The sequence below is a fragment of the Myotis myotis genome, unplaced genomic scaffold (assembly GCF_014108235.1).
Source record: "Myotis myotis isolate mMyoMyo1 unplaced genomic scaffold, mMyoMyo1.p scaffold_m19_p_19, whole genome shotgun sequence".
NCBI lineage: Eukaryota > Metazoa > Chordata > Mammalia > Chiroptera > Vespertilionidae > Myotis > Myotis myotis.
Window position 1 is genome coordinate 31746874 of NW_023416323.1, and position 19903 is coordinate 31766776.

General features: G+C 50.8%; 1 protein-coding gene and 1 pseudogene across 3 annotated transcripts in view; both read right to left on the reverse strand.

Annotated features, from left to right (window-relative positions):
* BEAN1 (brain expressed associated with NEDD4 1) overlaps window positions 1–18798 on the reverse strand; it is a 29444-nt gene extending 10646 nt beyond the window's left edge. For 2 of the 3 annotated variants that reach the window (XM_036346524.1, XM_036346526.1), the window contains exons 1-2: window positions 8471–8660; window positions 4213–4285 (exon numbers count right to left, since the gene is read on the reverse strand). In XM_036346524.1, the coding sequence (XP_036202417.1) occupies window positions 4213–4237 (25 nt within the window). In that variant the 5' untranslated portion in view covers window positions 4238–4285; window positions 8471–8660. Of the gene's footprint in view, window positions 1–4212; window positions 4286–8470; window positions 8661–18704 lie in introns of those variants that run through there. The other variant, XM_036346525.1, reaches the window with a different exon arrangement.
* On the reverse strand, window positions 7294–11665 carry LOC118674773 (annotated as a pseudogene).
* Window positions 18799–19903: the final 1105 nt, after the last annotated feature.

Here is a 19903-nt window from a genome sequence, read left to right on the forward strand (position 1 = left end):
CTATTGACTCTTGTGAGCTGGTATTTCTACTAAACAAACAAACAAACAAACAAACAAACAAACAAACAAACAAAACAACTCTAGAGAATCCCCAGAAAAGGAACTCGGTTCTCACTGCAGATGTTCAGAGTGTCCCAGTGTCTTGGGACCCGGCGGGGGTAAGAGTGTAGCAGGCAGGAGGGGAAGGGTTTGCCGGTCTGACTCTCCACTGCCTCCAAGGGAGGCTGAGGGGGGCCGGTTATGACAACCTTTCTTCTCGGGTTAACAGTTTTCGTTTCAAAGGAGGGCTGTTCCTTCTCTGCATCTTCCCCGAGAACTGTGGGCTCCGTGTGGAAAGAGCACTTTATGTGGCATCAGGCTGGCGCTTCAGAGCGTTGGCCACAACGTGTTGTGTGACCTGGTCAGTCCCTTTCTGCATCTGAGTTTCTGCATCTGTGATGCTGGGGTAGAGTCCCAGGGCAAATCCCACAGGGCCAGCAGGTGACCTCTTATATCTAATCTACAAGGCAGGGAGAACCTGTTTTATGAAGTTATCCCATCCTGTGCCCATGGTGAGGTCTGGCAGAAGGCTGGCACTACTGAGAACCTGTCAAATGCTGCCTCGCAGTGCCTGGCAGCAAGCTCCAGTCTCTGTGGTAGGTCAAACCTTGGCATCAAACGAAAAGGCTGGCATGACTGTTTCCACTGCACAGATGAGCACATTGAGGTTTCTGGATGTTAGGTAGCTTGCTTCAGATTACACAGCCGGTGTCAGTGCCAGGTTGTACTTGAACCCAAGATCTGTCTCCCTCATCACACGGACTCTGAGGGAGACCCAAGCCCACCCACATGCTCTGCCAGGCTGCGACTGCTGCCAGCCTGTGGGCAGTCCGGGAGCTTCCCCTCTCTTACCCCCGACTTCCTGAGCTCTGACCCTAATCTTTGGTGCTTGTTTTTCCTTCTAGGGACTTTTCCTTTTGCCTCTCCCAATGGGCAGGGGGTAGGGCTGTGGACACTCGAGGAGCCCTACCCTAAGTCTTCCAGGTTTAAATGGGAAATCTTGGTATCTTGACATGTACTGAGCAAGATCATTTGTGAGCTAAGAAAGTTAAAGCAATTCCCCGTTCGGTGTCTAAATTCCCAGAGCAGGTCTAGGTCTGGGAGGGAGGTGTTAAAGAGCCCGCATCAGCCAGGATGCTCTGCATCCATTCCAGAAATGTGTGAGGGCGTCGGCTGCGTCTTGATTCATTCACTTGTCGGTTGTTCAATAAGCACTTATTGAAGCAGTGATTTCCAAGTTGGGTCTGAAGAGAGGGCCCGGATTGGGGCGAAGTCAGAAATGCCAACCTGTAGATCCAATTCGGAAACCCCAGGATTTCCTTGGGCAGTTGGCAGAGCTGGTTGTGTTGGAGGAGAATTGAGGGTCACCCCCAGATTTCTGGCCCGAGGGACTGAAATGTCTGGTGTCCTAAACCAGGACAGCAAAATCAAGCAACAGTGGCTTGGAGGGGAAGACAAAGACTTCCGTTTGGGGCAGGCTGAACTTGAGGTGTGGGGGTGGGGGCTTCCCAGGGGAGACAGGCCAAGGAAGGAACCAGAAGCTCAGGCAGAAGCTGGGGTGGGAGAGGGCGGTGGAAGCTGCCGCTTACAGTAGTGAGGATGAGGAGGTCTGGAGTGAGTGAGAAGGCTAAGGGCCAGGTTGGAGCCCTGGGGGCAGGTGCAGGAAGATAGATCCACCCGCCCCCATCAAGGAGACCATGAGTGGATGGTCGAGCCCAGACGGCCAGAGGAGAACCCTGGGGGCTCAGGGTCATCGACAGAGTTGAAGTGACAGCAGGGTCACAGGTAGCTGAGAACTGGACATGCTGGGAGGAACTGGGTGACACAGAAATCAGTGAGGTGCTGGGTGGGGGAGCCGAAAGGGTGCACCGTGAGCACTTCGTATACACGTTCGGAGAAAAGGGAAGGAGTTGGATTAGACCATGTGGAAGAGTTGGGCAGAAACGGAGAGAGATGATGGAGGAAGGGATGGTCCCAAAGCCCCCCAGGTGCTGGCCTGGGACCTGCTGCAGATGAAATCTGAGTGGACCCCCACCTGCAGGCAGATGGGAGCAGAACTGCTCTGGCTGAAGCAGTGGGGGGTGCAGGGCCCAGGGCTCTGCCCACCTGGGCTCACCCTCACCTCCAAGGAGTGTCACCACAGCCTTGGAGTCCTCCAGAAGCGGGCACGCAGAGGGCTGTCGAGGCCCCTACTAGTGTAGACGGGCAGGGCTCTCAAGGGCCTGGCTTGACCCCAGAAGGTTCTGGAAAGCCCTCCACACTCTGCCCATCTCCACTCCCAGTGGCTCACAGGGGCGAGGACATGACCCCCTCAAGCCGTGCCCCTGAATGGCAGCCTTTACACCTGGCATGGGGCTTGGACTTTGATTTCCTGATAATGTACCACAGCCGCCGTGACAACAGAAACAATAATGTGTTGAGTCTGTACTGTGTATTAGCAACGATCTTTGCTCTTGACCTGAGCCCTCCTTGGGTGCCCCTGGTGGCCAGCAGCCAGACTGGGCACCCCTACCTCCCCAAGCACCACTCTTTGCAGTGACCCCACTGCCACCTTATCCCCCTGGGGCATGCCTGGTGATCCCACCCAGACAGGCTATGCCAGCTTTCCCTGCCCCCTCCTGCTACAGCCCCTTGATGTTCAAAGATTTAATAATTAGGGTTTCAACCATTTGGAAGAAAGACCGCAACCCCAAGAAGCGTGACATGTAAGGAATGGTAGAAATTTGAACAGACAGTGGTGAGTGGGGATGAACCTGGGAGAGGAACAATGACAAGTAGATAAATGGGGCTAAGGTAGGGTCCCTGATTCCACACAGACTCCCAGTCCCAACTCATCCAGGAGAAGGGACGGGAGGGCGTGCTTCATTAGATGAAATGAATTAGGAGATGAGCTTCCCAGTGGGGATGCACCAGGGAGGGTTTCCTTAGGATAGTGAACGCCAAGGAGGGTGTTCTGTGCAGCCCCAGTCCCGTAAGATGTTCCTTGAGGTCAATTAAACTTGGGAAGACCACTGGGCTTTCTCATTCCTATGGAAGCCTTCCAAAACACATCACCACTTAAAGCAGTGGTTCTCAACCTCTGGCCCTTTAAATACAGTTCCTCATGTTGTGACCCAACCATAAAATTATTTTCGTTGCTACTTCATAACTGTAATGTTGCTACTGTTATGAATCGTCATGTAAATATCTGATATGCAGGATGGTCTTAGGCGACCCCTGTGAAAGGGTCGTTCGACCGCCAAAGGGGTCACGACCCACAGGTTGAGAACTGCTGACTTAAAGGCTCTGAAAAGTCCTACAATAGCAAAACCTTGTGCCACCCAGCATTTCCCATACTCACTTGGTTATGGAAATTTTTATATATATTTACTAGGGGCCCGATGCATGGATTCGTGCACCCGTGGGGTCCCTTGGCCTGGCCTGCACCCTCTCTCAATCCAGGACCCCTCAGGGGATGTCAGACTGCTGGTTTCTGCCTGATCCCTGCATGAATCAGTGCACCGAGCCTCTAGTATGCATATAAGATCTTTTGTTAATCTCTTCTTGCCTTCCCTCCTTCCCTCCTTCCCTCTTCCCTCTGAGATTCATCAGTCTGTTCCATGTTTCCATGCCTGTGAATTGAGCATCTGCCTCCTGGTGGTCAGTGCATGTCATAGCTATTGGTCGAACGGTTGAATGGTTAGCCTGTCGCTTAAGCTTTTATCTATATATAGATTTTTATTGATTTTGGAGAAGGAAGAGGGAGGGAGAGATAGAAACATCAATGATGAGAGAGAACCACTGATCGGCGGCCTCCTGCACGCCCTACACTGGCGATTGACCATATAACCTGGGCATGTGCCCCAACTGGGAATCAAACTGTGACCTTCTGGTTCATAGGTTGATGCTCAACCACTGAGCAACATTGGCCAGACAGCCATGGAAAATTTTTTAAAGTAACCTCATTAATATTTCTCAGAAGAGCCCCGATCCACACTTTGGGAAGTAATGATACAGACAAATTGACAAAAATGAGATGTCTCTTGCAGACATCAGGGGTCTTATGTGTTGCCCTCCCTGCTCCCATCATACCACATCCACCCCAAACATTCTAGCGCTGTTCTCTGTAACCCTGACTCCGAGGTCTGCCCTCGCCTGTCCATGAGCCACAGAAGGATGCAGAAGGAAACTTACTGGGGCAGAATTCTCTGAAAGCCATCTTGGAGCAGAAGGGTGAAAGAATCCGCCCACACAGCTCTGACTTCACCTGCAGAGACAGAAACAGAGAGATGACGGGGTGCCCGCACAGCACCCACCGACCTTACAGGCTGTGTGCTCATGTTCCCTGGGCTGTCAGCCTCAGGGGAGAGGATGGTGACTTTGAGAGCAAGTGCCCATTCTGCCTGGGGGTTGGGGGAGCTCTGTGCTGCAGAGTATGGGGTGCTAGAGCAGGGATAGGGCAGATTTGTGCTGGGGTCTCCATGGTGGGTGGACATCTCTCCTGGGTGGGTCCTTGATTGGGAATAGATGTCATGGAGTTCTCCTGACTCATGAACCTGCGAGATCCCAGGGCCTCAGTCAACTGCAACAGGCCATGGCGTCCTGGGCATCTTATAGCTGTTGGGACTAGAAGGACCCTTAAAGACCGGCCCAATGTCCTTGTTTTTAAAAATTTAAAACATTTTTTAATATTAGTTTTTAATAATTCTTTATTGTTGAAAGTATTACATATGTCCCCTTTACCTCCCCATTGACTCCCCCCAGCCAGACCCAATCCACTCCCCCTGCCCCAGGCCTTCAGCACCCTGTTGTCTGTGTCCATGGGTTATGCATTCAAGATCATTGGTTGATTACCTCCCACCCACCCTCCCCCACCTTCCCTCTGAGATTCCCCACTCTGTTCCATGCTTCCATGCCTCTGGATCCACTCCGTTCATCTGTTTATTTTGTTACTTAGATTCCACATATGAGTGCAACCATGTGATGCTTGTCTTTCTCTGACCGACTTATTTCACTTAGTATGATATTCTCCAGGTCCCTCCATGTGATCTCAAAGGGTATTTTTTAACTGTTGTATAGTATTCCATGGTATAAATGTACCACAGCTTTTTTAAAAAAAAAATATATTTTATTGATTTTTTACAGAGAGGAAGGGAGAGGGATAGAGAGTTAGAAACATTGATGAGAGAGAAACATCGATCAGCTGCCTCCTGCACAGCCCCTACTGGGGATGTGCCTGCAACCAAGGTACATGCCCTTGACCGAAATCGAACCTGGGACCTTTCAGTCCGCAGACCGACGCTTTATCCACTGAGCCAAACCAGTTAGGGCTACCACAGCATTTTTTATCCACTCCTCTGCTGATGGGCACCTGGGCTGTTTCCAGATCTTGGCTATTGTAAATTGTGCTACTATGAACATAGGATAGGGGTGCATACATTCTTTCTGATTGGTGCTTTGGGTCTCTTAGGATATATTCCTAGAAGTGGGATCAGTGGGTCAAATGGCAGATCCATATTTAATTTTTTGAGGAAACGCCATACTGTTTTCCATAATGGTTGCACCAGTCTGCATTCCCACCAGCAGTGTACTAGGGTTCCCTTTTCTCTACATCCTCGCCAGCACTTGTCATTTGATTTGTTGATGGTAGCCATTCTGACAGGTGTGAGATGGTACCTCACTGTAATTTTGATTTTCATCTCTCAGATGATTCATGACTTTGAGCATTTTTTCATATGTCTCTTGGCCATCTGTATGTTCTCTTTGGAGAAGTGTCTGTTTAGGTCCTTTGCCCATTTTTATATTGGATTCTTTGTCTTTTGTTAAGTTGTATGAGTTCCTTATATATTTTGGATATTTACCCTTTATCAGATGTATCATTGCCAAATACGTTCTCTGATACAGTGGGCTCTCTTTTCCTTTTGTTGATGGTTTCTTTTGCTGTGCAGAAGCCTTTTATTTTGATGTAGTGCCATTTGTTTATTTTCTCCTTAGTTTTCTTTGCCTTAGGAAATGTATCTGTAAACATATTGCTACTAGAGGTGTCTGAGATTTTGCTGCCTATGGTTTCTTCTATGATTTTTATGGTTTCATGGCTTACATTTAAGTCTTTTATTCATTTTGAGTTTATTCTTGTATGTGGTATAAGTTGGTGGCCTAGTTTCATTTTCTTTTGCATGTATCTGTCCAATTTTCCCAACACCATTTATTGAAGAGACTCTCTTGACTCCATTGTATGCTCTTGCCTCCTTTGTCAAATATTAATTGAGCATAATGGCTTGGGTGGATTTCTGGGGTCTCTGTTCTGTTCCATTGATCTATATGCCTATTCTTGTGCCAGTACCAGGCTGTTTTGATTATGGTGGCTTTCTAATATAACTTGAAATTTGGTATTATAATTCCTCCAACTTTGTTTTTCTTTCTCAAAATTGTTGCAGCTATTCAGGGTCTTTTTTGGAGTCTTTGTTCTAGATCTGTGAAATATGCCATTGGTATTTTAATAGGGATTGTATTGAATCTATAGATTGCCTTGGGTAGTATGGACATTTCAATGATGTTGGCTTTTACCAGTGCATGAACACGGTATATTCTTCCACTTGTTTATATCTTCTTCTATCTCTTTTTTTAATGTCCTGTAGTTTTCTAAGTACAGGTCTTTTGTCTCCTTGGTTAAGTTTATTCCTAGGTATCTTAATTTTCCCCCCTCATTTGAGAAAGTCTATTGTTACATTTTACTAGATGAGACACCACTATCTACTGCTCCTCCAACATCTCAATACAAAAGACAATAATCCAGGGTGACCAGTGACATGAAGACAAAAAATTACAAAAGACGAGGCTTTAGAGACAAGGACTAGTCTACGTGTAGAAAGTTGTAAATGTTTAGTTCAGCCTCACAAATAGTAACTTCTCCGGTTAGGGCGCCTCCCAGGACTAGAGCAGCGCCTAGGACGCCTTCCTCCACCGGCCAGGGACGCGGGGCTCAGCGAGAAACCCACAGGGGTGAGGCCCCCCCACCAGCTGGTCGGGGTCCTGGCCTCCAGCCATCCTCGCTCAGGGCCTCCAGCGGGCCTGCCGGGACCCAGCTGCCTCTCCTGAGCCCCGTTTCCCCGTCGGGGAGGACCAGCCCGCTCCTCACACCCCTGAGACCGGGCGCCCCGGCCCCCCCTCCCCCGCCTCCAAAGGCGACCCTGACCTCAGAACCGCCTGCCTGAGCTGCGCTGCGCCCCTCCCCTCTGGGCCACACTGCTCGTGGGCCGGGCCTGGGCCACAGCCTCAGCTCCGGAGAGCCGCAGGGGTCAGCACCCGCACGGCAGCTGCTTTCTGACCAGAGTCCGACCTCAGCACACACCGAGGACCTGCACGGAGGTGACTCAGGAGCAGGCGCCCTCCCTGCCCTCGGGGCCGGGCCTGCTGACCTGGAGCCGAGGGAGGCGCCAAGGGACTCAGGAGGGGCCCAGGGCGGCCTTAGGACCAGGGCCCGGGACGGGACGGGGCCAGTGCATTCCCGTGCCAGCCACCGACCGGGAAGCTCGTCTTCCTTCTCTCAAGTGCCTCGCGAGCCCTACCCTCCGGGAATCGCCGCGGAGTGACCCGCAGCGGCCGGGCCCTGGAATGCAATGCGCGGGGCAGCGTGGCCCCGGCGGGGCGGGCCTCCACTGGGCCCGCGAGCACCTGTCCCTCCCGCAGCGCCCGCACCCCGAGCTGGGAGTACAGTGTTGGGTGGAGCTGCAGAGGCAGAGACCTGGGTAGGACCCGGACGGAGGGCGGCCTGAGGAGGGGCAGTGGCTGTAAGCGGCACTGGGGTGGCGGCGGCCTGCAGGACCCAGGTGGGTGCGGCGTTGGGGCTCACTGAAGGTCAGTGTCTGCGGCGCACAGGCCGCCGTGCTGGACACGGACACGGGCTGTGCTAACCCGGCAGCTCCCAGAAGCCCGCCCACGGGAAGCCCGGGCGCCAAACAGTCACCTGCAAGGCGGTGGGTGTGTCTTTGCGGGGAGGGAGGGGAAGAGGGGAGGGGGAGGGAAGGGCAGGGCAGGGCAGGGTATGAGCACCAGCCACCGAAGGGACATGCCCTGTCCATGCGACCCGGGGCGGCACTGGCCTGCGTCTGCGCACTGGGCCGCCTACACACTCCCGGCTCTGGGTTCGTGGCAGGGAAGACCTGCAGGTCGCAGCGGTTCTCAACCTGTGGGTCGCAACCCCTTTGGCGGTCGAACGACCCTTTCACAGGGGTCGCCTAAGACCATCCTGCATATCAGATATTTACATGACATTTCATAACAGTAGCAACATGACAGTTATGAAGTAGCAACGAAAATAATTTTATGGTTGGGTCACAACATGAGGAACTGTATTTAAAGGGTCAGAAGGTTGAGAACCACTGGAGGGAGAGCCGGGCAGGGCGTTAGAGAACGCGCTCGCACCTGCGCGCACATGCACACGTTCACACACCTGGACACGCAGGCGCACACGCCGCTAGGTGACGCTGTCGGAAGGCAATGGCGTTTCTGTGGAAAACTGTCGGAGTCACACCAGCTGCCGCCGCCGCGCCGGAGTCTCAGTAGTATACCCTCCCAGGATTCTGCAGCTCGCTGCAGGCATGTACAAGCGCGCGCGCACGCACGCACACGCACGCACGCGCACGCGCGCTTCTGGCGCCCCCTCCCCAGGAGGGCGGGGCCGGTGGGCGGGGCCAGGCGCGCCCTCACCGCAACCTGATATTCGTGTCCCTGACGGGCGTGCAACGCGGAGCGGGTTTCTCCGTGTAGATGGGCGGTGTTGAAGTGGGGGAAGAGTTGTCCGGGAAGTACTTCCCCGACGCACCCAGCTGGAACGCGCTCCTGCGGCTGACGGCCCCCCGGATGCCCGAGTGCCCCCAGAGGGCACGCAGGGCCGCATGTACCGCCGGAAGGTGGCCTTGTTCTCGAAGGCATGAGGAACATGCCATGCTTCTTGTTCTCCGAGTGCTGCCGCGGGATGCCCAGCTTGACCCCGCGCGTCAACGAGGACCTTGAAGATGTTGTCGGAGATGGTGTCGCGGAACTGGAGCAGCCCTTCTGGTCGAACTCGTGGCGGTGGATGATGCGCATCTGCTTGAGGAAGGTGGACTTGCCGCTCTCGTCCGGCAGCAGGACCTTGACCTGCCCCTCATGGATGTCCCCGCTGCCGCCGCCTCGGCCGGCAGCAGGCAGGGCTCGGGGTCCGCACCAGCCGGACGTGTCCGCTCAGGGCTTGGACCCCGCGGCGGCTCCCTCAGGCTGTGTCCATGCCGTTACCAGTATCTTTTTAAAAAAAGTATATTTTATTGATTTTTTACAGAGAGGAAGGGAGAAGGATAGAGTTAGAAACATGGATGAGAGAGAAACATCGATCAGCCGCCTCCTGCACACTCCCCCCTGGGGATGTGCCCGCGACCAAGTACCTGCCCTTGGCCGGAATCGAACCTGGGACCCTTCAGTCCGCAGGCAGGGCCGCCACCAGTATCTTAATTTTTTTGTTGTAATGGTAAATGGGATTGTTTGCTTAGTTTCTCTTTCTGAGAATTCTTTTTTTTTTTGTCTTGAAAAATTTTAAAATGTTTAATAATAAATCATTCAACTTTTTCCACAGTCTTTATGAAGTTGTTTTTTTTTGCTGGTGAAATTTATTTTAAAAGTCCTCGCGTAAACTAATCAAGACTAACAAATTTTTTTAATGAACCCTCAAAAAAATCTTTTTAATATATACCTTATTTCTTGGGATGACAATAGCATTATTATATATTGTTTTCTTTTTTATTCAAATATACTGTTTTCAAGGTTAATGGTTATTAACAAATCTTTATTATTAATACTCGGCTAAGGCAGGATAGAAGCATGATACTTTAAAATTTCTTTTCAATAACTTTTATAGTAATTTTAAAAATATTTATTGATTTTAGAGAGAAAGGAAGAGAGAAATAAATATCAATGATGAGAGAGAATCATTGATGGGCCGCCTCTTGCAAGTCTCGCCCTGGGGACTGAGCCTGTATCCTGGGCATGTGTCCTGACCTGGAATCATGCCGTGACCTCCTTGGTTCCTAGGTCGATGCTCAACCACTGAGCCACGCCGGCCGGGCTGTTGTTCCACTTTTTTATGCATATATTGATTGAATCTTATATGTGCCCTGATTGGGGACTGAACCTGCAGCTTTGGTGTATTGGGATGACCCTCTAACCCAGTGGTCGGCAAACTGCGGCTCGCGAGCCACATGCAGCTCTTTGGCCCCTTGAGTGTGGCTCTTCCACAAAATACCACGTGCGGGCGCGCACGTACGGTGCGATTAAAACTTCGTGGCCCATGCGCAGAAGTCGGTATTTTGTGGAAGAGCCACACTCAAGGGGCCAAAGAGCCGCATGTGGCTCACGAGCTGCAGTTTGCCGACCACTGCAACCAACTCAACTATCTGGTGAGGGTGAACTATTTTATAGTAAAAAATTACTTGGCATTAAGTATTTTTATGATCAAATTATAAAAACAATCTTTAGTCCCAACTGAACTTGGTACTCTAAGATTAAAAAATTTTTTAAAAATATTTACATAATATAATTTAAATCTCTAAGTTCTTCCTCATCACTGAAACAATGTGCTTTTCTTTATCCTTGGGTGTCTTGAATCATCAGAAGTTGAGGACCCCCTGAACTGGGTTTCCACTTTTTTTGTTCTTCAGTTTTGGCTTGCTGGAAAGCTATGGCCTGACTGAGGCTGTCAAGAGCGAATCTCCTCCTTCATCTTCACTTTCTTCTACGTCTTCAGTTTCTTCTTCTGGTTCAGGAATTTTCTTTTCTTTTTTTTTCTTTTTCTCTTTCTTCTTTGGAGGTTCACGCTCTCCAAGCATATTTTTAGGACAGGCATAACTTAAGTGTCCACTTTCCCCACTTTCCCCACACTTAGATTTATCAAAGTAGTTTCGTCTTCGGATGAACTCAGCGGCTCTTCCACTGTCAATAGCAATGCTTGCTTTTATCACTCTACCAAATAACTGTTTGTTGTTTATTGTCCTGGTACAGTTTTGTGCAGATTCTTTATCCAAAAATAAAATAGCCCTAACCGGTTTGGCTCAGTGGATACAGCGTCGGCCTGCGGACTGAAGGGTCCCGGGTTCAATTCCGGTCAAGGGCATGTACCTTGGTTGCGGGCACATCCCCAGTAGGGGCTGTGCAGGAGGCAGCTGATCGATGTTTCTCTGTCATCGATGTTTCTCACTCTCTATCCCTCTCCCTTCCTCTCTGTAAAAAAATCAATAAAATATATTTTTTAAAAATAAATGCAACACCTTTACTGGTATCTTTAATTATAGTAACCTTTACAACCTTGCCATACTTGGAAAATATCTGGTATAAGTCATTGTTGGTCAGGGAAAAGGGCAAGTTGGATAACATACACTGTACTTTTACTTGGGGCCAGTCCATCACTCATTTCTTCAAGTGGGGCGGGCCTGGGCGATCGGAAGAGCGCGAGCCCTCGGCTCCGGGAGGGCTCAACCCCTACAACTCCTTGCCCCTTGCAGTGGCCTCAGCACTGCAGGGGCTGGGAAGGGTCTGGTGCTGCGGACCAGAAGGCAGCGCCTACAAAGCCTCTTCCCTGCTCACTTTAGACACCGGCGTGGGCCCGGAGGCAGGCGCTTTCAAGAATTCTTTATTGGTGTATGAAAGAGCCCTCATTTTCTGGGTGTTGATTTTGCTACATTGCCAAATTCATTTATTATATCCAGTAGCTTTTTGGTGGAGTCTTTAGGATTTTCTATGTACAATATCTTGTCATTTGCAAATAATGAGAATTTTACTTGCTCCTTTCCAGTTTGAATGCCTTTTATTTCTTCTTGTGTGAGTGCCGTGGCTAGGGTTTCCAGTACTATCCTCCTATCTAATAAAGAGGTAATATGCAAATTGAGCATCCCTCCAACACAGATGGCTGCCCCATGTGGTCAAAGATGGCCACCCACATGTGGACACAAGATGGTGCCACAGGTGAGGAGCTGAAGAACTAGGGCTGCACAGAGGAGCCTGTGTCTGCCTTGGGCAGCATGCTGCTTTTAGAACATGGTAATCGAGTTGAACACAAAGTATAGTAACTGATCTCCCTTCTTCCTGGATGAGCGCGCAATAGTGGTGAAATAGTGGTGTCAGCACCCTGAACATGCCCGGGTGGGCAGTGCCCGGCTACTGCTTTTTAAATTGATGCTGTGCTTTGGCGTGGCCCAAGCTGTGAAGCGTTGCTGGGGCTTCTCTCCTGTGGAGCGCTGATACTCACACCGCGGGTTCGGTGAATATTGGTTGGGGCAAGTCTTGCCTGCCTCCACTTGGTCATCTTTATATGAATCCAACGAGGTGTGTGGAGGGGGATTATTGTTTTTGTTTGTTCGTTTTGGTCTTTCTGAAACGGTTTTTAGGTGATGTTCATGAAGGGCAGTCCGTACCTAGAACTGTGCCACTAATGAGAGGAAAACCTGTCCGAGAAGGTGCGTCTTCCCACAGCTGCTGTCCCACCCTTGGGGCCTCTGCTGGGAAAACAGAATCAAGTCTCAAACAATGCCTTTTTAATTGTATCTCTAGTATTATAGACGTAGGGCAGTACTGTATCATACCTCTGTGAATGTAAAATACCTCGTACCTGCTTTATGATACATAGTAATGACCGTGCTTTATCAGAGCTGTTTTTAATGATGTTATCCTAGAATGTTTTCTTTCCAGGTGATGATGGAGAAGCTTAAGAAAAAAATGGTGCCAGGTACCACAACAGTGACAGAACTTTGCTGATTTCTGGAGATTTGTTTTTTACTTTTTTTTTTTTTTTTTTTTTTTTTAAGAGTGTGCTGGATGTCTATAATTTTGTTCAGATGACTGCATAACCTGGAAAAGCTGTTGCTGCTTTTGATGCATAACATACAGCTATTGGTCTTTTTATATAAATAAATAAATATATATACATATATATAATTTGAATTTTTGGAAACTTTAGCTGTGCTGTCAACTTTGGAAAAACTATCCCAATTGTACTGTGTTGGGTTGGCATTGTGCAGAAAGTAACAGCCATATTGGTCTAGAAACGTTCAACATAATTTTTTTCCATTTGTACAGGGGTAACGCACTGTATTAAATATGTAAGGTCTTAATCTACATGGGTTTAATTACAGAAACTAATAAAGTATTCTCTAAAAAAAAAAAAAAAGGTGCCACAAGATGGCCAGCAGGGGAGGGCAGCTGGTGGGGGTGGGGGTGGGGGGACCAGGCCTGCAGGGGGAGGGCAGTTAGGGGTGACCAGGCTGGCAGGGGAGGGCAGTTAGGGACAATTGGGCTGGCAGGGGAGCAGTTAGGCATCGATCAGGCTGGCAGGGGAGTGGTTGGGGGTGACCAGGCTGGCAGGCAGAAGCGGTTAGGGGCAATCAGGCAGGCAGGCAGGTGAACAGTTGGGAGCCAGCAGTCCTGGATTGTGAGAGGGGTCCCAGATTGGAAAGGGTGCAGGCTGGGCTGAGGGACACCCCCCCACCCCGTGCCTGAATTTCATGCACCGGGCCTCTAGTCCTATATAATAAAAGGGCAATATGCAAATTGACCCCAACAGCAGAATGACCTGGAATGACTGGTTGCTATGATGCGCACTGACCACCAGGAAGCAGATGCTCAATGCAGGAGCTACCCTCTGCAGGAGCACTCCCATAGGGAGTCCCAGAGATTCAAAAAGAAGGCCCACTGCCTGGCAGCAGCAGTGGCCTTGCTTCACAGCTGGGCCTCATCTGGGCACTTCCAAACCCCAAACAAAGAGGAAGATCTGCAGATGTCTCTGTAGCTCCTGCTGGACGGCCCTAGACAGTGGCTGATTTTGCACCTATCTGGAGATCCAAGAGCCAGTGTATCCAGTGGTCAGAGTGAGACCATACCAGATTACAACCCTTCACATCCATAAGAGACACACTCAAGGGGCAGACTCAGTGAGCACCAAAGCCCCACTGAAGCAAGTCCTGCCCCATAAGAGTGTCTCCTGCGCAACAGATCTTCCAGTGTAGACACAGCTGATCATCACAGCCAATTGGCCTGGAGGTCAATTCCTCCTAGTGATACCAACAGCAATCAAGGGTTAACCACAAGACTGTGCAAACAGCCCACAAAGGGGTGCTCCAAGAGCGTCCACTTCAGGTGACTGGGGAGGCTGAGCCGCTGGGCCCTATAGGACACCAACCACACAAGGCCACTCTATCAATTCAAGGAGTCTTAGCAGCTACCCGGTACATAGAAACAAACACAGGGAAGCAACCAAAATGTGGAGACAAAGAAACAAGTCATAAATGAACGAAACGGAGGAAAGAAAAATACTGGATATAGAGTTCAAAACCATGATTTTAAGGTTACTCAAGAATCTTCTAGAAACCTCCGAGAAATTTAGTAAGACCCTCAAGGATATGAAAAAGGACCAATCAGAAATTAAGCATACACTGACTGAAATAAAGAATAATATGCAGAGATCCAACAGCAGACTAGAGGATCGCAAGAATCAAGTCAAAGATTTGAAATACAAAGAAGCAAAAAACACCCAACCAGAAAAGCAAAAAGAAAAAAGTATCCAAAAATATGAAGATAGTGTAAGGAACCTCTGGGACAACTTCAAGTGTACCAACATCCGAATTATGGGGGTGCCAGAAGAAGAGAGAGAGCAAGATATTAAAAACCTATTTGAAGAAATAATGACAGAAAACTTCCTCTACCTGGTGAAAGAAATAGACCTACAAGTCCAGGAAGCGCAGAGAACCCCAAACAAGAGGAATCCAAAGAGGACCACACCAAGACACATCATAATTAAAATGCCAAGGGCAAAAGACAAAGAGAGAATCTTAAAAGCAGTAAGAGAAAAACAGTTACCTACAAGGGAGTACCCATACAACTCAGCTGATTTCTCAAAAAAAAAACCATGCAGGCCAGAAGGGAGTGGCAAGAAATATACAAAGTGGTGAATAACAAGAACCTACAACCAAGATTAGTCTACCCAGCAAAGCTATCATTCAGAATTGAAGGTCAGATAAAGAGCTTCACAGACAAGAAAAAAGCTACAGGAGTTCATCACCACCAAACCAGTATAATATGAAATGCTGAAGGGTATTCTCTAAGAAGAGGAAGAAAAAGGTAAAGATAAAAATTATGAACAACAAAGTGACAACAAATACATATCTATCAACAAGTGAATCTAAAAATCAAGTGAATAAAAAAATCTGATGAACAGAATAAACTGGTGAATATAATAGAATCAGGGGCATAGAAAGGGAGTGGACTGACAATTTTCAGAGGAAGGGGGTGTGGGAAGAGATTGGAAAAAAATCTTACACCTATGGATGAGGACAGTGGGGGGGGGAGGTAAGGACATGGGGTGGGGTGAGGTCCCCCCCCCCAGCTGGTTCTCTGATTGAGTGATGTTTTTAACTCTGTCTTCTAATTCACTGATTTGACCCTCAACTTCCCCTAATTTGCTGTGTATTCCTTCCAATGTGTTCTTTATTTGTGTTGTGGCATTCTTTACTTCAGATTGTTCCGTTTTTCATAGTTACTATATCCTTTTTCATGCTGTTGAGCATCTTTATCATCATTACACTGAATTCCATTTCAAATACATTTCTTATCTCTGCGTCATTTATCTCTTCATCTGGAGAATTCTCTCATTCTTTCATTTGGGTATTTGTTTTCTCCTCATTTTGGCTCTCTGGTTTGTGACTGTGTATTAGATCTTCTATGCCTCTCAATCTCCAGTGCAGGACAGTGTTAAATGCTGTTTCTGACTAATTAGATCAGGCAAAAACTTTAAGCCTCCAGAGATGGCTTCTGCTTACATACTGATAGGATTCTGACTTGAATCCCCCCCCCCCCCCCCCCCAGGCAATCATCCTCTGGTGTCCTAAGGTTTTTTTCAACAGTGTAGGGTGGTATCTTCTGCCTGCAGGCTAATTGTTACTTTTAATCTCTCAAGGGGCCTCAGGGCAAGGTGTTTCCAACAGGGTGGGTACACTGTCTGCCCCCAGGCATGGCAAATGTCTGTGTGTGTGTGTGTGTGTGTGTGTGTGTGTGTGTAAGATGTCTTCGGCTGTGAGCAAATGACTCAGCCCAGGAAACTTGGGGTGTCTGCCTTCTGAGCTCTAACCCCAGAACCCCCTGTCCTGGATTCTGCTCTCACAGATCCAGTCCATTTCACCCTCTCTCTGCTGGAGCCCAAGCTGGCTAGCTCCACAGGGAATGTGCGTCGGCCCTTTAAGAGGGCGCCGGACCTTTCAGCCACGGCTTTTTGGCAGGGGGAATCCAAGGGAGATATGATCTCCCAGGCCTGGTAGGGAAACTGGGTGTGTAGACTGCTTGGGGAAGTGTGATTTCAAGCCAGAAATGCACTTGGACTCTCTAAGGGTCTGGGATCTATGCTTTCAAAATACGTGTGTACCTAGAGGCCCCCTCTTTCTTCCCACAGCGTCCTCTGATTCTGAGATGAAGGCCCAGACTGTGGGGTGTGGGAAAGAGGGGGAAGGGGCTTCCGGGACAGGCGGCACCGAGAACCCGTATATGTATGGTTTCCTGTGGTCAGTATGAGTGATTGATGGCGCAGGGCGCTGAGGCCGCCTTCGCTTTCGCCTTCGCCCGCGCTGCCAAGCCCCGCGGACCCACCAAGCCTGGGCACTCACCAGAGTCCGCCGACTCCGCCCGCACCCGCTGACCCCACCCGCGCCTGCCGACCCCACCCACCGATCCCGGTGCGCAAGCCCGGTGCGCACCCGCCCGTGCCCGCTGACCCCGCCCGCCGATCCCGGCGGTGCGCAAGCCTGGGCGGACTGCCCGCGCCCGCCGAACCAACCCGCCGATCCCGGTGCGCAAGCCCGGTGCGCACCCGCCCGTGCCCGCTGATCCCGGCGGTGCGCAAGCCTGGGCGCACTGCCCGCGCCCGCGCCGACCCAACCCGCTGATCCTGGTGCCACCGGTGCGCACCCGCCCGTGCCCGCTGACCCCGCCCGCCGATCCCGGCGGTGCGCAAGCCCGGTGCGTGCCCGCCTGCTGGCGCGCGCGCAAGCCCGGGCAGACCGCCCACGCCCGCGACCCCGCCCGCACGGCGTGTGCATGTGCGGCAGCGACAGCCTGGGTTTTGTATTGGGGGGGTGGGGGGAGCTCACTGCAAGGCGAGAGCTGTGAAAGACGCCTCGTCAATGATGCCCACTCAACTGCAGTCATGTAATTAACTACATATCATCTAAGATATGTACAAACTCTTCAATTATGAGTCAAAGTGGTTTTAAATATATATTTTTAAATCAGCTCTTTTTAAAAGTATATATATATATATATATTTTATTGATTTCAGAGAGGAAGGGAGAGGGGAGAGATAGAAACATCAATGATGAGAGAGAACCATTGATCGGGTGCCTCCAGCACGCCCCCTACTGGGGATGAGCCCCAAACCCAGGCATGCGCCCTTGACTGGAATCGAACCCCGGGACCCTTCAGTCCGCCGGCCAGTGTTCTATCCACTGAGCCAAACCAGCCAGGGCTGTTTTAAATATAGCCGCAAAGTCAGATAGCCCTTAACCTTTCTAAGCTCAGTATCCGTATCTATAAAATGGGGACAGTTACACTACCTAAATCAGAGGGCTGTCATCAGGTTGCGGGGAAATCTATATATTCCTTTAGTTCTCATAACTTTACTGGGAGGTGGTAACATTGTTCCCATTTTCCAGAGGCAACTCAGGCACGAGAGGTAAATACATCTCCTGCCCAGAATCACATGATGTAGTCCAGTTGCAGGAGCTCTCCAGGTGTGTCTCCCTTCCCGAGGCCGAGAGCAGAGCGTTACCTCTCTGCCCCTTACCCAAGGGTGGGGAGTGACCCGCACGTCGTCGGAGGGTTAAACTTCCTGGCTCAAGGGTGGGGAGTGGGTTCTAGCTTCCAACTCCACACAAAGCCCAGACCCCCGTTTCTCTTCCAGCCCGACCCCAAGTGCACCCTAGTTCCCCCTTCTTGGGGGAGGGGTGGGCATTACTCAGCTCCTGAGGGCGGCCGGGGAGCAGCTCCGTGGTTTGGCTTTGCGCAGCCAGAGCGGGAGAAGGTGCCGCGCGGACGCCCCCTCTCCTACCCTTCGTACCGAGATACACCAGCGGAGGCGGCAGGCACAGAGGCGGGGGCATGGCCTGGGTGACCCGCACGTCGTCGGAGGGTTAAACTTCCTGGCTCGAGGGTGGGGAGTGGGTTCTAGCTTCCAACTCCACACAAAGCCCAGACCCCCTTTTCTCTTCTAGCCCGACCCCAAGTGCACCCTAGTTCCCCCTTCTTGGTAGGATGTTAACGGATCCTCCAAACCAACGGCAAGGGGCCAGGGAGACTATTATGTTCCTAACGCGGGGTGGATGCCCGTCTGGGACTCAGGCAAGAACCTGGCAGACCCCTTTCCCGCGGCCCGATGGCGTGCTCAGGATCGGCGTGGACTCGCGCGGGTCCGGGTGCACGGGGGCACCGGCCAGGAGTCTGGGATCCTCGGGGATCGCGTTCGGGGCGCGCTTGGGCTCCGCTTAGACCTCGTGCCCGCCCTCCTAGCGCTGAACTACCCCAGGTGTTTGTAGGGGCGCGGGGCTGCGGCAGAACACGCAGAACACGGGGGAGGGAGGAAGGGACCGGGACCCCTCTGCGCAGCGCCGCCCCAGGCTCCTTACTCGCTCGGCTGCTTCCTTGGCTCCGTGTGCGCGCGGGCTTCAGCTCGGATTCCCGCTCTGGCTCCTTCCTGCTCTGGTTCCCGCGCGCAGAGGCTGCTGCGCTGTGGCGTCGCTGGGCACAGGGCTCCTAAGGCCAGCTCGGCGTGCAGGGGCGGGACAGGCGGGAGAGAGGCGGGGCCAGACAGAGTGGACCAGTTGCTGGTGGTGTTCCCCACTGGAGGCCGCGTGGGCTTCCCTGTTTGGCCCAGTCTTGCCGCAATCTCGCCCGAAGGCCGCCCCCTCCCTCACCCCCCCCCACCCCCCGGCCAAGCTCCCCAAGTGGCTATGCGCCTCGCCAGCCTCACCCACCCACAGGGCGTTTTGGGGAGGCCAAGAGATGCGGGAGGCTAGTGAGCCAGACAGACGTGTGTGGACAGACAGACGTGTGTAGAGAATGACATACAGACTGCAGGGAGCAGAGGGCAAACATACAGATCTGTGCAGAGAAAGGTAGACAAATGATACTAAAGGGTGGAGGAGGGAAGGAGGAGAGCATCAGGATGACCTGGCCTGTGGGTGGGATATCTATTTAAAACATCCATCATCAGACCTTTCAAGAAGGTTACCTCTCGCTATTATATTCTTTTTTTTTTTGAGTTCATAATTTATTGTACAAATTGAGTATCACATGATGAGTTGACATGAGCTTCTCCAGGCATGGGAAATGAACAGATGAGGTACAATTTATAATTGTAGGGTGGGGCCAGGGCAGAGTGAGGTGGGGACAAGCTGCACTGGGCCAGAATTTAGGTTGCATTCTGCAGATCTCCCTTAGAGATTGGCTGACTGTAATTGATCTTCATTTTGACATAAATCAGCACCCCCTCCCTTGCTTCCTGCAATGTGCTGGTTCCTGAAACAGGTCAGTGTCCTGATCTGGTCAAGCATGTAGAGTAATTTCCCGTACCTGGTAGCATTCAGGTGCTAGTACCCCCGTTACCCTATACCCGTGGTCGGCAAACTGTGGCTTGCGAGCCACATGCGGCTCTTTGGCCCCTTGAGTGTGGCTCTTCCTAAGCCTTAGGATAGTGATGGCGAACCTCGGACACACGTGTCAGTGGTGACACCTGAACTCATTGTTTTGGTTGATTTTTCTTTGTTAAATGGCATTTAAATATATAAAACAAATATCAAAAATATAAATCTTTGTTTTACTATGG